Source organism: Syzygium oleosum, unplaced genomic scaffold (assembly GCF_021117445.2).
Source record: "Syzygium oleosum isolate NSW1041296 unplaced genomic scaffold, Sole_v2.1 Sole_v2.46, whole genome shotgun sequence".
In the NCBI taxonomy this organism is placed as follows: Eukaryota; Viridiplantae; Streptophyta; class Magnoliopsida; order Myrtales; family Myrtaceae; genus Syzygium; species Syzygium oleosum.
In genome coordinates this window covers 659,568-676,146 of record NW_026607530.1, presented here as the reverse complement: position 1 = coordinate 676,146, position 16,579 = coordinate 659,568, and the positions used below count along the sequence as shown (strand labels likewise).

Here is a 16,579-nt window from a genome sequence, read left to right as displayed (position 1 = left end):
GAAAGAAATGGTTTGTCACATTTATTGACGATCATACAATGGTGAGTTGGGTATACTTGTTAAAAGAGAAATCCGAAGTAGAGACTGTTTTCAAAAATTTTTACACCATGGTACAAACACAATTCCAAGGACAAATCCAGATTTTTAGAAGTGACAATGGGAAAGAATATTTCAATAAAAATTTGGGACATTTTTTCTTGGAAAAGGGGATTGTGCATCAAAGTTCTTGCCCTGACACCCCTCAACAAAATGGGGTGGCAGAGAGGAAGAATAAACACCTTTTAGAAGTAACTAGAGCTTTACTCTTCACAACTAAAGTTCCCACATACCTCTGAGGTGAAGCTCTTCTTACATCTACATATCTCATCAATAGGATGCCTTCTAAAGTGTTAGGATTTCAAACACCCCTAAGAGTTCTTCAGGAGACCTACCCAACTTCTAGACTTGCTTCAGCCTTACCCTTAAAACTATTCGGTTGTACCTCATTTGTCCACATCCATGATAGAAATCGGGGGAAACTTGATCCTAGAGCAAAACGATGTGTGTTTGTTGGTTATGCACCTAATCAAAAAGGGTATAAATGCTTTGACCCGATTTCCAAAAAAATGTTTATCACCATGGATGTCACTTTTTTTTAATCAACACCTTTTTTTGGAGCTCATCTTCAGAGGGGGAAAGAAAGTGCAGATTCGCACAACTCCATCATGGATTCTTTTTGTCTAGAACCTGAAAAACCTCTTCCTAAAAATCATATTCCCGCAACCCTTATACCAGATTTTGAACCAAGTGTTTTAAATAATGAAAATTCGGGTCCACATATATTGTCATCGCATCCTACTTGTGAACATAACAGGTGCAAAACTAGTACCGAGAATACAGAGCTTCCATCCTATTCTCAAGTCTACACGAGAAGAGACAAAACTCAAAGAAATGAGTCTCCTGCTCCCTTAAGGTGCCATGAGTCCGAACCGGGGCATGACCAGAACTCCATAGAGTCACCAGGTAATGTTCCAACTCAATCTGTCCGACCTGATGAACTTGACATACCTATTGCTATCCGAAAAGGAGTTAGGTCTTGTACCAAACATCCTATGTCTCATTATGTGTCTTACAAAAACCTCTCACCCAATTTCCGTGCCTTTACCTCAACATTGTCTTGTGTGGAGATTCCGAAAACTGTGCAGGATGCTCTACAGGTTCCTGAGTGGAAGGAAGCAATTCTTGAGGAGATGAAAGCTCTAGAAAAAAATGGAACGTGGGATATAGTGGATCTACCCGAGGGAAAGACCACAGTTGGATGCAAGTGGGTATTTACAACCAAGCATAGATCCGATGGATCTCTCGAAAGGTATAAAGCTCGGTTGGTCGCAAAAGGATACACCCAGACCTATGGGATCGATTACTTTGAAACCTTTGCTCCAGTTGCAAAACTAAACACTGTAAGAGTGCTCCTGTCACTTGCAGCCAATCTTGACTGGCCCCTGCAACAACTAGATGTGAAGAATGCTTTTTTGAATGGAGATTTGGAGGAAGAAGTATACATGGATTTTCCCCCGGGCTTTGATAGAAGTTCTGGATCAAAGGTATGTAGATTGAAGAAGTCATTATATGGACTGAAACAGTCACCGAGGGCCTGGTTTGAGAAGTTCACTCATTTTGTGAAGAAACAAGGGTATGTTCAAGGACAAGCTGATCATACCATGTTTGTAAAGCATTCTTGTGACGGGAAGGTTGCAACTTTGATAGTGTATGTGGACGACATCATTCTCACTGGGAATGATATTGTTGAGATGAACAGGTTGAAAGAATGTCTCGCTTCTGAGTTTGAGATCAAGGATTTGGGAACTCTAAGGTATTTCCTTGGAATGGAGGTAGCTCGATCGAAAAAGGAAATTGTAGTCTCACAAAGGAAATATGTCCTAGATCTTCTAAAGGAAACCGGAATGAGTGGTTGTAGACCAGCAGAAACTCCTATAGATCCCAATCAGAAACTTGGAGATGACAAAGATGGGGTTCCTGTTGATACATCGAGATACCAGAAGCTAGTAGGGAAACTGATCTATTTGTCACATACTCGGCCAGATATTGCCTTTGCTGTGAGTATGGTAAGCCAATTTATGCACTCTCCATATGAAAAACATCTTGAGGCTGTGTATAGGATCCTAAGATACCTAAAGAGCACACCCGGAAAAGGTCTGCTATTCAAAAAATCTACTCAACGGGAGATTGAAGCATACACGGATGCAGACTGGGCAGGGTCAATTACTGACAGAAGGTCGACTTCAGGATATTGTACATACGTATGGGGGAACTTGGTTACTTGGCGAAGTAAGAAGCAGAATGTTGTGGCACGAAGCAGTGCAGAAGCGGAATACCGAGCAATGGCCCACGGTGTTTGTGAGATGTTGTGGCTAACACGAGTACTAGAAGAACTTAAAGTATCAGTGAAAATGCCCATGAAGTTGTACTGTGACAACAAGGCTGCAATTAACATTGCACATAATCCAGTGCAACATGATAAAACCAAGCATGTTGAGATTGACAGACACTTTATCAAAGAGAAGATTGATGCAGGAGCTATTTGTATGCCATTTGTGCCAACAACACAACAAATAGCTGACATTCTTACAAAGGGATTGTTCAGACCTAACTTTGAGTCTCTCATCAGCAAGTTGGGCATGATAGACATTTACGCACCAACTTGAGAGGGGGTGTTGAAGAATTAGAAGAAAATCTTGAAGATCTCGGAGAAAATCCCGAGATAGGAATATTTTGTTTCCATTTATTTTTATTCCTGAATCCTCAGGATTAGGAAGTAAATCGCTAGAATTAAGAAGTAGGAAATCTCTTTTTTATTTCTTGCTATTTTCTAGTTATTGTAGGCCCTATTTAAGTGTTATATAAGTATGATAAAAAATAAGAAATGGAAGAAACCATTTTTCTTCTTTGAAAAATCGCACAGGAATATATTTTGTATGGCATAGCATTCACAAAGATTCATCATAATACAGTGTGAAAACCAGTCTATTCCATCTCCAACCAATTATCGCAATGATGATGGACACAATGAGGTGGGCTTGATACCTATACACAAACAAATACACGCATGCAATGTATTGTTGGGTACATACAAACAATATTGCTAACCTAATATAGCATTCAAAACCAGATGTGAGCTTGATGCTTCAGATGCCCTGAGATTATATGCCTGCAGAGCATCATCCCATCGATGCAATTTCTCGTACCTGACAAGACAAGACAAGCCAATATGAAGCAGTCACATCCATGGTTAGATATATGGCCATGTCCCATTAACATAGAAAATACTTCAAGTATGCTTTTTTTAGTGTGTTCATTGTGGCCGGGGGGTGGGGGGTGGGGGGGCACTCTCGCCTCGATTTTATAGGGGAAATAATATAAGTAGTTTATATCAGTCATCAACTCATACGGTGCGTGATAACCAATGAGATGGTGACTGATATACACCACATCAACTTTGACGTCGTGTATGAGTTCGTATAATATTTTCTCCATGTTATGGATTCTTGCATAAAAGCCCAAAGTTGGGTTCCGTCATTTTGGTATTTACAGAAATAGAAATGGCTATAAACAAAAATATGTACTTTTTTAAAACTCTAGCTGTTGAACATTTAACATTATTAGCGGTATGTCAGAAATTGTGAAACTAAAATCAGACCCTAATCAATGGTCTATTCACATGCTTAACATTACCATGACTCCAGTTGAAAATCCAGACGTTGCTGGGCAAAGGTTAGTATTCCAACTGCAGCCTAACAACAGGAACCACTTATCATTAGAACAACAATCACATTGCGTTCTGAAAAATGGGGAATGTACCTAAACAATTCCAGGAAGCGGTATCAAGATTGTCAACAAACTAAAACGCAAGGCTGACCTCATGTTGGTCAAGCCGATGGTTTATGTGTATTAGATCTTCAACTACAGGAACAGAATTAGCATCCATCTTCTTCTTGGAGAGTGCACTTTCAAATTCCATTTCTTTGTAGTGAAGTGCCTTTGCAAATGCATGAAACTGCAATTTATGAACAAGAAAAGAATAATAAAAACTTGTACAAATGGAGTAAAGTCGAGTAAAGAAATGTTACAAAAAGAAAATGATGATGTAATTCGTTTGACAAGGAGTCAGAAGTAATCAGAACAGAGAATATTAGGATTGCAGAATCTGCCTGCTTGTAATGTCTAAAAGGTTTACAAATCAGCCATCCATAAGATGGTATATGGGCCTGTGGCTCACTAACTACCCAATTCCAAAACCCAAAACCAGGGTCTTAGATACTGCTTAAGTTAAAACCATACCTTTTGTGCAAGAGCACCAAGGAGTCGGATGTCAATAGGAAGAGGCTTCTCATAGTGTTCAAAGAACTCAGCCTGCAGTTATTGCTCTTTAACTCAAATCAATTAAAATGCACAAAAAAGAAAAAGACAAAATTGCAGAACTATGTCAGCTTCCATTAATGTTAAACTACATACACAAATTTGCATTTATTTATATTAGCTAACTCCAGAAATCCATTCACACTGATATGGGAGAGGGGCACTTCTTTACAATTCGATTAACCAAATCCTTCAAATTTCTCATTCACATAACTAAGTGCCAGTACTCATAGTAAATGACATTGAAGTGTGAAGCAGGCAAAACTTTCCTTTTTGCTTGAAACAAAACATTATCAACTCCTGAATCATCCAATAATTGACCAAATCCACTAACAGAGATATAACCATTTCTCCATCGCCTTATGAGCTCCTGCCAAGTCATCTCATTTCATTTCCTTCTATCACTATTAACTTCAGGTCCAAAGCTTCAGTGTTATTGATTGTAAACTAGTATTAAAGAATGAACTGAAAAGGTGTACCAAGTTTAGAAGTGCCGCAAGAATTTCAGCAGAAATATTTGGCGCCGAAAATGCCAGCTCTAAATTCTGAATCAAATGTTCCTGACTAGATTTACTCAAATGCAACCAACAGCTCCAAAATCCAGCTGCGAATAATTCTTTTCCTACAAGGGGCTGTAGGCTCATATGGTTAGATCCACATGCAAAAACCGAAAAGCGTATGGAGAGTATTCCTAGCCTCACCTGCGATTGTGCCAACCTTGCACAGGTTCGTAGAGCTGGAAATGGAGATTGTTTCAAGAGCTCAATGCTAAAGTGCCTCATCCATTCAGCCCAATCTTCTTTAGTACTGCATTGAGAAGCCTCCCCAGCAGTTAGTAGACGACCATCATTGACCTTCATTGTGCAAAGTAGATTCAACTTGTTATAATGTCAAACTGAAACTTAAGCTGACAGGTTAATGCACTCAACTTGCATCGAGGGTGTGACGTCCAGAAAATTGACCAGAACATCAGTAAAGTGCATCGATTGAAAATAAATCTATAGAAGTTTAATTACCTCAGTGAAAGTATTCTCAAAGTATGAAACACTCATTGCCAGTGTGCAACAATTTACCACCACACCATTCACAAGATAAAAAACATTTCACTCGATATACATTGTACTTAATTTTACACACTGTCACAGATGACAGGCTCCATAAAGTTAAATAGACTTCGCATCTTGCATAAATGATGTAAGACTATTCTTAAGAAACCATACTTGCTTCCGGCGCATCTTATGATAAGGGCAAACACAATCCAACATTACATTTTAGCTAATAGCAAGAGAAAGTATACCTGATAAACCCCATGCTCATTTTGCACATCAGAAGCATCTTCATACGGATCATTCTCTGAATCACTCAATGGGTCACTCATCACCTCTGTAGCAAGGTGATGGCTTAGTTTCTGAGCAGTTTTGCTCCCTGAGATCAGTGGTTCACGTCTCTGAACACACTCTTCAATCTCCTTAAATTCCTTATGCTGAAAACAGGTTGAGCCACAATCATGATCCATAAAAAGTATCAAGCAGAATGCAATCTTCAAGAAAAACATTAGTTAGACAGAGCACCCTCAGTTGATGTTTTAAAAGAAGTTTCTGTATAGATGGTATGAAGATGGTGAAACCCTCCCCGAGGGCATAAGCTAGACAACAGAGTGCATCTACAGCATCCTTCCTGAGCTCATCAATTTCTCTGCAAATTGACATAAACAAATAAGCAGCTTCATATAAAAACAAAAAGGCACGGAGAGATATGTTCCACTGATATAGAGGATGGTCAACTCAACATAGGAATGATCAATCACGGAATTATGGTAAGTACATACAGAAGTGGGCAATATTTCAATAAAATAAGGACCAGATTAGCTTGTGACATGGTGTTCCAAATTCCAGCTCTTCCCTAAATTAACTTGCATTGTTATCACTATCCACCAACAGATTTGTCGGACCACTGCCAACTGTTCTAAAAGCTTAAGTGTTGGATGAAGGCGTAGTTTAATATTTAATTATTCTAACACTCCCCCTCTCACTCAGTCTGATCGTTTTTGCCTAGTACTAAGCGTGGACATATTTAATTGGGGAGGCAAATGAGGCTCGGAAAGATTTGAACTCAGGACCCCAGCTCTAATACCATGTGAGATTTTGTAAGACCACTGCCAATTGTTCTAAAGGCTTAAGTTGTTAGCTGAAGGCGTGGTTTAATATTAAATTATTCTAACAATGATGTATCTCAAGCATTTTCATTATCACTATCCTCTGCTATAAGCTTTGCCTTCCATGTAGAATTGACAACATGCACATAGCCACACTGGCTATGCAATCAGGAATTGGGAGGACAATAACAGACGCTGAGAGATACATAAAAGAGGGCATATCAGGATTCATACTCTTTGCCTGTAATACCATGTTAAACTTACTAAAAGCCTAAACTAGTTGCCAATATGCTCACAATTCATATCAAGCATCATCTATAACATTCACAAGGACGTGTATATGAACTTTCTTCTTTCAGACAGTTTCAACATGGTCCTAGTCAAAATATGCTATTTGACCTTGTACTCCATGCTTGAAATACATTTTGTTCCTGCAGCTTGAATTGATAAATTACTTGCATCACAGAGAAGGACGTCCCTACTGCATAGAACCACACTATCTTTCTTAAAATTAAGATCCAGAACTTTGATAAAGGTCGTATCTATGACATAAAAACAGACCGTCTCTTAGTTTGGGACAAAAATTTGATTTCTCAATATATCTAGTAAATCATGCGTGTTACAGATTTTCATCTCGACAGCAGAAAATTATGCAAAGACGTCCTGCCTAATAGAAGTATCAATATTGCATGCTTGAAGTATTTGATTTTTGAAATACTTGACCAATTTGCAATTCTGTCAAGCTCCAAAAAAATTCTAAAGAGCATCTACATCTCGTGAATTACATGTACCATTACTCAAAGAAACTCGGAAATGTTGCTTTGCTTCCAAACCAGTTTGGAAGCAAAGCCAAAGTTAGTTCATTCACCGCTTCCTCGCCATAAATCATATGGAGTAGTAGTATACCGTCAGCAGCCCAAACAAGGGAAACTATCATCTTAAATTAAAGGATCGCCCAAGTGAGCCAAAGCACTCTAATTCAAAGAGTAGTTAGAAAAATTATGACCTGTTCCACTTAAGAATTTTAATAACATAGCAGGGGAGAAACAATAAAGTCCTAGATGAAGTGCCGTCTGATCCACATCAAACGAATTTTCCAACAGTATCGTAAAAGGAGGATTTTTCATCAAACTGAAGGATGAGAGTATAGAGCATTTTATGATTAAAAAACAAACTAGAACGCACCCACGACATGCATGAGAGAAAATTAATTACTTTTTTAGTAAAAAGATTATTTAAACCTCATTATTGTTCTTTAATATTGCATGAGGTTGTTGAGATCTAATAAGATCAAAAGTAAAAATGTAACACATGCCACTTACTAAGAAAACATGTCCTCTCATGCTACCTGTTCTTATTAGATTATATGTCGATATAGCACACTATAATTTTAATTTTGTATATTACAAAAAAAAAGTTTTAATTTTTTTGAGAAACTTGATTATTTAATCCCGGTACTTCTATTAAAAAAAAGTAATTCTTTTCCGTCTTGTAACAGATGTAATAACAAAAATGATTTACCTATATTTTTATATTATTACGATAAAAGATTTATTCATACAAACAAAGAAGATATACTCATATAGAAAGACATTTGTATAATTCCATAAGAAAAAATAAAATGAACTAATTTGGTGAAGGGAACTAACTTCTACAATGAGATAGATCCTATGGCTTAAGGTCTCACCCTATTCTATTTTGGTAGTTGCTGAAAATCTACAAGAAGAGGTGATTCAATAATGAAAAAATTAGCATTGCCCTGCTGCTATCCATTCTTCCATAACAAGAGCCAGGTCAATTTGAATTTCTCCTCATGAATTGCCTTATATAAGTTTTTTTAACTCTCCAAGTCTGGCACAGCAGAAAATGTATCATGATGGGTTGGGTGGAAGTCGGTCCTCTTTTAGTACTATAGTAAAAATAACAAAAGAGTGCATGAATAGAATGTAGAACGATAGATCCTCGTCCAAGAAGAATTGACTTCGTTCTGGAAGAAAACCATAAGGAAGTTGGATGGATGAGAATACCACAACGAAAGAATAATTATTTCATCATTTTTCCGATACTCATTTGTCAGACTAATTCTTTTTTTGCTATAGTTCAGATAAAATGAACTAAATTGAAAAGAAAAAATCACTTTTATAAAAACAAAGCCAATTTCTCCAAAAATATGAGCTTTATATTTGTATTAGACAAAATAGGAGAAGAATAGATGCACACTACATTGATAGTGGTGTTGAGACAAACAAAAAATTGACACATGGCATAATACGTGGCAGCCCCTTCCATACACACCCGTTAGTGGAATACAAAACAATTGGGTTAAATACTATTGTGACAATAACACTAAAGAACTCTTTTTTTATTATCCTAAATTTGATTTGTCACAATAATAATACATTCAAGATAATTGGAATGATTTCTTCATAGTTGGATTCAATTGCAAAATATTTTTAAAGGACTGTCAACAAAGTGAAATAGAAAAATAGACATAAAAGATAAATGAGCGGATTGATTTGGAAACATATAAGAAAAGAAATACAATTCTGCACTAAAAGATAGGTTGGACAACGAAATAAAAAACACAAGATCATTTTGTATTTAATTGGATTAAAAAAATAAAAAGGCAAACAAAATAAGGAAATAAAATGGTAGGAAATCTTATGATAATCGAGAAAAGAAGAAAAGAAGCGACTTTACAAAGAATTGGAAAAAGAAATAAGAACAAAATTAAAAAAAGAAACGAAAGAGTCCAGCAAACTCTGGTAACAAAAAATAAAAAAATAAAAGTTGACCTGGAGGCGCAAGATTCAAACCTGCCAATTCCACGTTAGAAACTACTTTTTGAAAGCTATTTATATATAAACAATCCATAAGACTGGACGGGCCAACCATGAAAAGACATGTGGTGCATCGTGGTAGATGCTCAAGAGCTTCTCTCTTGATACACCAATTTAGTTTATTCTAAGATATGAATGCAATTCCACATGCTATTTACTATTGTGTAGACAAGACCACCCCTTAAGATAGTCCATCCATTTATTAATAATCTAGAAGGGTATAATTTTGCATTTAGTGTCAAGGTAGCAGTATATAATTAAATGTGAATTATTAACATGAATGCTGGGTGGTAGAACTAGTGTCCAAACTGGAACAGTACCAGGTTTGGCCATTAAGTAGATATTAGATCCTTTGGTGGTTAAACTGTGACCTCAAGTATTAACATTTCTCATCTTAATTGCTATTCACCGAATCCGGAACAAATGAACCAGATCTGAACAATAAGTAGTGTTCCCCTCTACCAGTATTAAGAATGGCAGTAGCTCCATTTCGTTTCTCTTGTGGCTTTTTTTTTACAAGTAATGTTACTTTATCAAAGACAAACAGGTGCAATGGGATCCGAGACTACAAGAAGTATACAAAAGATAAGGCAAACACAAAATAAAGGAAACGGAGAAGAAGCTAAAGAAACTTAAGAATGGTACAAGCCGCTTTAGTAAAAGAACTTTCTCTCTCTTACTTTCTTGAGTTATAGAATAGTCTATAGCAACTTGAATATGGAGAGGCTAGAATAATATACCATTACTCTGTTATTTTCCTCTTTCAAGTTTTGAGGTTTCTCATGCTAGATTCATTACAAATCTAACTACCTACCTGCAGTCCTCAACAGGCAAACTAGATTATATAGCAGTGGAGGGGCATTTTCAGCTAAATGACGAGAGTCAACGATATAACCTTCACTTTCCATGTGCAAAGCGCGTCATTTTGCAGTGGAGGTTCCTCTACACTATAAACCAGTTCAATTCAAACCAAGGCAATGATGTGGAGAAAGCGTGACTGGAATACAATTCAATCATAAGATCCAAAGAACACATGCTACCAGAAGACATACAACTTGGAGGTACCATGGAGTAAAATGCTGTTCTACTTCTATTGAACGGAAGTCTAAAACAAAGGACAAACTAACCCATCCAAAACTAGCTTCAAGTGTTGGACTAGCAAAGATACGTGGCCAGTAACCTGATAATGACAGAAAAAAGGTGCAGATAAGAGTCCAACACATTAATTAACTCAAGCAACACATTTATGAAAACTATAGAGAACGAACATATCACTAAAAGCAACCTTACCAAAAAAAAAAAACATATCACTAAAAGCAATAACAAGAAAAATGAAGATAATACTTTGTCCAAAAAGCTCCCCTTTTACCACTCTTTGTACGAATATATTCTAGTATTCCCAATACAACCTGTGCAAAACACAAGCTCACACCCTTTTACAAGCTTAACTCTAAGAAACTGAGCTGGACTACCTGGACTCGAGGGATTAATCTGGTTAAAGTTTTTATGGCAGCACTTCTTTTGTCCACGGGAGCATTTTCTTTGAACAATTGGATGAGTGCTGGAAGAAGAAGATGCATGTGCTCACATAAGGTCCCTGCATTTGTTTAACAGAAACGAGTGTCCCTGTATGAGAGAGATTGCAATGTAGAAAGACTCTTCACTCTGGAGTCATTTAAGTAGATACTTGCTTATTGCTTTTAAGTTCTTGCAGGAGCAATCCTACTATCCTGGAGTTGCAATTAGTAGAGGACTTCAATTTTTAAATTATATCAACGCAATATAATGCAATTCACTTGCTCCCTATAAGTTCTAGTATAGATCATTCCCTCTTCATTATGCAAGCAATCGTTCGTCCATGCTTCCTTTTCTCTTACACATCCTTGTTCAATGACAAGATGAATTTTCCAGATAATCCGATTATACATCAGTTAGGGAAAACGAAACAGAAAAAGACAAGATAAATGATAAAAAAGAATGCACTGCAAAGACTCCTATTCAGTAATCTTCATTTTACCTAAACTTAAACATCAGAAGAGAAAATTAAAATACGAACCACCAAAGGTCTCAAGCGTATGAAGGATATCAAGCACATATGTGTAGTCGTTGCACCGAACCACATCGCTAAGAAATTGAATACAATGCGGCAGTATATCAGGAATATATGTTCTGAATTCATCACCAAGAGCCAAGCAAAGCTGTTCAACCAGGTGCAGAACCTAAGAATATATTGACTGGAAATTAGTTCCCACAAATGATGTGCCTGTGCGTGAGATAGAGAGAGCAAGTGCATGTGTGCGGGGAAGGGGGAGGGGGGGGGGGGGGGCGGCGGGGGCAACACACAGAGAGAGAAGCTCACTGGAAAGCCACGTGGTGGATGACTCACAGCTGGCAAGCTCAGAGATGACCACAGTTCAGAAATTAATGAAAGCAATTCTTGCCGATATTTATTAATGTGCTGCATAAGCCACATAAAAGTCCCCATAAAACCTCCATGTGAACTCAATAAAATGACCACGCATCAAATCTTTTTGCTTACACCGCACCTGACGAACTATGGATACAAGAGTTCCAAGCTTCCAAGCTATGAAGTCCTTCAGTGTATCGTCACATATACCGACAATAAGAAAGAGATCAGGTAAAACCTACAGTCACAAAGGTCACTCAAAATCAACCATTTAAAGTATAGTGAAATTCACTTTGTCCATCTCCATCATCAGTCCCCCTGGTTAACTTACCTTTGGCAAGAATGGAATGCAGCGAAGTCCAATTGACTGATCTTGCAAGAAAAAGAAGCTAATGACTTTTAAAGAGATAAGAATAAGTATATGAATCAATTGAAGGTCAACCAATATCTTGTAGAAGTTACATACCTTAAAAAGGAAAATTAGTGAACCAACCGCTTTATGGTGGTAGCTATCAAGAGAAGGATCCTTGAGAATTCGCATGAGAGAATTTATGACTACCTGGGTTCATTGATAAAAGAAGACAAAAAAGAAAATTGTAAATGCACCAATGTTTTAAAACCGCATTGGACATCATACCAGATAGCTGAATGGTATGCTGTTTAACCAGCTGAACGATGAAAGCACCAAATGCAACATTAAGCAAGTTCATTAAGCAAAATAGTTCACAAGTCAAGTTGGTAGAGGCATTCAATATTTCCTTAGAGGGATTGTTCAAGTCTTGCTAACTGTGTAAATAGTAAATGCTTTTCAAAAGGTAAAGCTTTAGTTTCCTTGAATCAATTTTTTGCTATTAAATTAAGAAGGAAAGCTTAGCCCGGCTAGTTCAGCATAAATGTCTAATCAAGGGGGGTATGGATTAACCTCCTCATCTGTCAGCCCTCCTATAATTTACAAAGGGCCAAGACCGGTCAAATGGGTTCACAATTTGCACCAGTTGAACAAGGGCAAAGCCGGCTTGCACATAGTACTGAACCGAACTAGATGACCAACCACTATCCATTGAAATGGTTGGTACAGTCCATTCTATAAACAATAAAATGCACAAGATGGGTACATAAAGTTTGCATCAGGATTAAACATCACCAAAATTTCTAATCCGCATAAACAAAAATTTTGATACTCAACACAATAAAAACGTGACTTTTTCTCAGGTCTATATCCTACCAAGGAACAATAGGTCTCGCATGTAGCAAAAGATGGACAATTATCCATCATTACTTCATCCAGATGCTGAATATGGTGGCCTGAATAACCAGCTGCAGGAGCCGCTTGTCCATGAGAACCAGGCAAAATTAGTTGATTCCGCTTATGCATAAGAGGATCCAAAGCACCCATTATTCCAAGAGCCTGATAAAAGCATATAAAAAAAGCAAGCGCTTCGATACTTATCAAACACAGTGATATAGTCAGCCAAAATTGCACCAGTAGCTCAAGTTAATAAATAGCTACCTTCAGTACTTTGCGCCTGGTAGACCACGCCAACTCACCATGCATCAACTTAAGGAGAGAGCCAAGTAGTGAAGGATACTCATTGTAAGGCATTATCACATACCTGCAAAATCAAATAGCACAATATTCTTGATATCTTACATTCATTCTATCCGATTCTTGAAATAGAAACTCAATCTCTTCAGAAGCAGCCACTAAATTCTCATATGGAAATAACTGAATGAAAGGAGGAGCTGTAAATCAATGAAGCATGATGTACATTAGCACAAGGAAGTTGCAAAAGATTCTACCTTACCAACTATGGTTGTGAAATTGAGATTCTAAAGCGTATAATTTTACAATCCAAAAATCAATTACAGCTCAACTCATGCCAATCAGAAGTTGCCAGATTAAATGAAAACATTACTATAATGATCAAAGTTCACCAATTTTAACTTTGCTATTATGTAAGGTCTTTGATTCAATTTGCCAGAAATACACAACTATTCCACTTCAAGAAATGAATGAAACTGAGCAAGAATTCATATAATTATATTCAAACCAAGATATGGTCACGATCCACAGATTAGTATTATAAACCTGTTATTGCTTGTTGAAGTATTATCCCATCGATTGACAACGGATCCTAAATGCTCTTTATATTCACGTGGTCTTCCTCTACCTAATAGCTTAAGCTTTTGGGTTGGACTTTCTAACATGGTATCAGAGCCAATGCTATCCCTTTCGCGAATGTGCGTGGTAAAAATTCCATGTGAATGTGCAATGTCAAAATTTCACGTGCTGCTCATAATCCGGCTTGCACGTGAGTGAGGCTGGTGAAGTATTATCCCACATCGATTGACAATGGGGTCCTAAATGCTCTTTATATTCATGTGGTCTTCCTCCACCTAATAGCTTAAGCTTTTGGGTTGGACTTTCTAATAGTGCTATTCCCCATCGGTCAAGTACAGGGTTTCAATGGGCTTATATACATGTAAGTCTTCTTCAACTTAATGGCTTAAGCTTTTGGACTGGACTTTTTTTATATTAGAGCAAGGTTCCACATCCTTCGTACCCATTTAAGTTGATTTCATGTGAATCCCCATTCTTTAGTTCTGTGTGCATTTGTTGTTTTTTTTTTTGGTCAGAATTCTATGTGCATTTGTTAATAGCGAATGAAGTAAAACCAGAATGAGGGGGCGATGATACACCCACACACATTGGTAGTAGGAGAGGCAACCACTTGGGGCCTATCCATTCCATACCCAAACGCAGCTCAGAATGGCTATGATTAGTATAGTTAACCACCAATGCTACTTCCTTAGTGAAGTATCCCATTTCGACTTCTGTAGGGTTTGTTTACTGATCACAGTTTAAGCATTGCACCTCACTAGGACGGTTTTCTAACAACTCTACACCATTGAAAAGGCCTGCATAAGTACAATGTCTAAACAAATTACCAAGGCAAAAAACCAAGAGTCCCTATTTTCACAAACAACTTTCATCACAGGGCCCTCTAAGTCACGATTCAAACCTTAATTTGACAATCACATGACTTTCCTCATTGCTTGATGTTATCTCCCTATATGTAATTAGCATATGTAAGGATTTTTATCCATCATCGTTTTATTGGGGGCAAAAGGGGAATAGGGATGAAGTATCAAAATTAAGAATGTCAACAAAGTCAGCTTAGAGAGAAACTTGAGGGTTTTTGAGAGTGTAGAATCAAACTTATTTGATTTACAGTATAGATAACTATAGGTCATGATATTTTTGGTTACTAAAACAACTTTTCAATGTTGATTGTTTGTCAGGCTTCATAGATTGTCTCCCTCTTTTTATCTTATTATAGGGTTGGCACCCATCATAACGTTCTCATATAAAAATTTTCCTATTGCTTTCGAAAAACACTGAATGACAACGTTCTAAAAATATATTAACAATACAAGAAATTTAAATCCAACTTTCACAGCCTGCAGTCACAAAAGAAAACAGAATCAAAATGCATCCGTCATTCATCATTTCTTTTTGATATATGGTGAGCAACAAAAGGAATCATGCACAAAAGGTTAAAGAAAAATAGAAACTGCAGAACATAAGAAACATCTGACATACCCAGTGCTCTGCACAACCTGACCAAGAGTTGACACTGCCACTTCCCTTTTCATGACTGCAGCTCCGTCCAATATAGCATTTACAATCAAAGGCATCAGATCGGGGAGATATTGCCGCATTGCAAAACCACCCTGACAAACAACACGACCACAATTTTTCATTTTCTTGAAGAAAACATAATTGCTAGCAATAGTGGTGATAGTGGCAAAAAAAGGTCGTAATGATAACGTGCTTCCACAATATAAAGATAAAAACATAAAAGAACTCTGGGTCAGGCTGTGATTTTGTTCATCCATTTAGAGCTTCATTTTAAACGCCTCTAGTGTGTGCCAGATTATGCCAAGAAAAGTTTTCATCTGCCTCAAAGCTGGAGCTCATTGTTTGGATCTCATCTTCCTAAAAAATCTTGGGACTGTTGCACCCCTGGGACTTAGTTGGTGCATTCGGAGAAACGCAATAGAAGATTGTCCGAGGGATCCAATGATCCATATTTCTTGGGTTTTGCTATTTTTAAGCGTGTTTTTGAGATCCATACCTCATCTCAATTATTGCTGCAGTTGTTTGATTTAGTTTGTTGTTTCTTTCTCTCTGTTATTGTAAATTTCTGATGTACTCGGAACAGGTTCTCTTTCAAAAAATAATTGTAATTTCTCACAGAAAAAAAAGGAGGTTCAAAGAAAATTAAAATTAAAATACCTCCATAATGTATCATCACAATTTTTTGCATATGGACCCAACAAACTTGGGAGAGACCGACCTCATAGTTGAGAAATCCAATCATAAAAGGAAAAGTCTTTTAGGAAACCGAGGAAACAATACTACTACCTAGACCAAAAAAGGACACCTTAAAAGCGTCTAGCAAGAGATTTCATTCAACCGAGACAAAAATTATTCCATCTTCGGATCTGCCAGATAGGAATGGTAGAGTACAAAAGAAACACTAGAGATGCATATCCAGCTAATGATAATAACGAATGGTCGTACCCAATGCTAGTATCTTAGCATCAAATGACCTTAATCAGGGTCTCGATTTGATAGATTTTCTGTAGGATTTCAATCACATATGACAAAATCTTCATATGAGTACAAACATCAATCTTGACAATTATATTTTGATGTAAACTTATATTAGTTTTGAGTTGAAATCTTAGATTACA

General features: G+C 37.1%; 1 protein-coding gene across 3 annotated transcripts in view; it reads right to left on the bottom strand.

Annotated features, from left to right (window-relative positions):
• The window catches only part of LOC115687394 (serine/threonine-protein kinase TOR-like), a 45,919-nt gene that overhangs the window by 22,883 nt on the left and 6,457 nt on the right, over positions 1-16,579 (bottom strand). For 2 of the 3 annotated variants that reach the window (XM_030612939.2, XM_030612940.2), the window contains exons 15-32: positions 15,423-15,553; positions 13,329-13,431; positions 13,044-13,226; positions 12,285-12,377; positions 12,150-12,185; positions 11,958-12,056; positions 11,771-11,869; positions 11,468-11,630; positions 10,884-11,008; positions 10,539-10,591; positions 5,988-6,111; positions 5,714-5,899; positions 5,118-5,270; positions 4,896-5,048; positions 4,339-4,410; positions 3,917-4,054; positions 3,733-3,791; positions 3,148-3,245 (exon numbers count right to left, since the gene is read on the bottom strand). In XM_030612939.2, coding sequence (XP_030468799.2) covers positions 3,148-3,245; positions 3,733-3,791; positions 3,917-4,054; positions 4,339-4,410; positions 4,896-5,048; positions 5,118-5,270; positions 5,714-5,899; positions 5,988-6,111; positions 10,539-10,591; positions 10,884-11,008; positions 11,468-11,630; positions 11,771-11,869; positions 11,958-12,056; positions 12,150-12,185; positions 12,285-12,377; positions 13,044-13,226; positions 13,329-13,431; positions 15,423-15,553 — 2,068 coding nt within the window. The remainder of the gene's footprint in view (positions 1-3,147; positions 3,246-3,732; positions 3,792-3,916; positions 4,055-4,338; positions 4,411-4,895; positions 5,049-5,117; positions 5,271-5,713; positions 5,900-5,987; positions 6,112-10,538; positions 10,592-10,883; positions 11,009-11,467; positions 11,631-11,770; positions 11,870-11,957; positions 12,057-12,149; positions 12,186-12,284; positions 12,378-13,043; positions 13,227-13,328; positions 13,432-15,422; positions 15,554-16,579) is intronic. The other variant, XM_056306644.1, reaches the window with a different exon arrangement.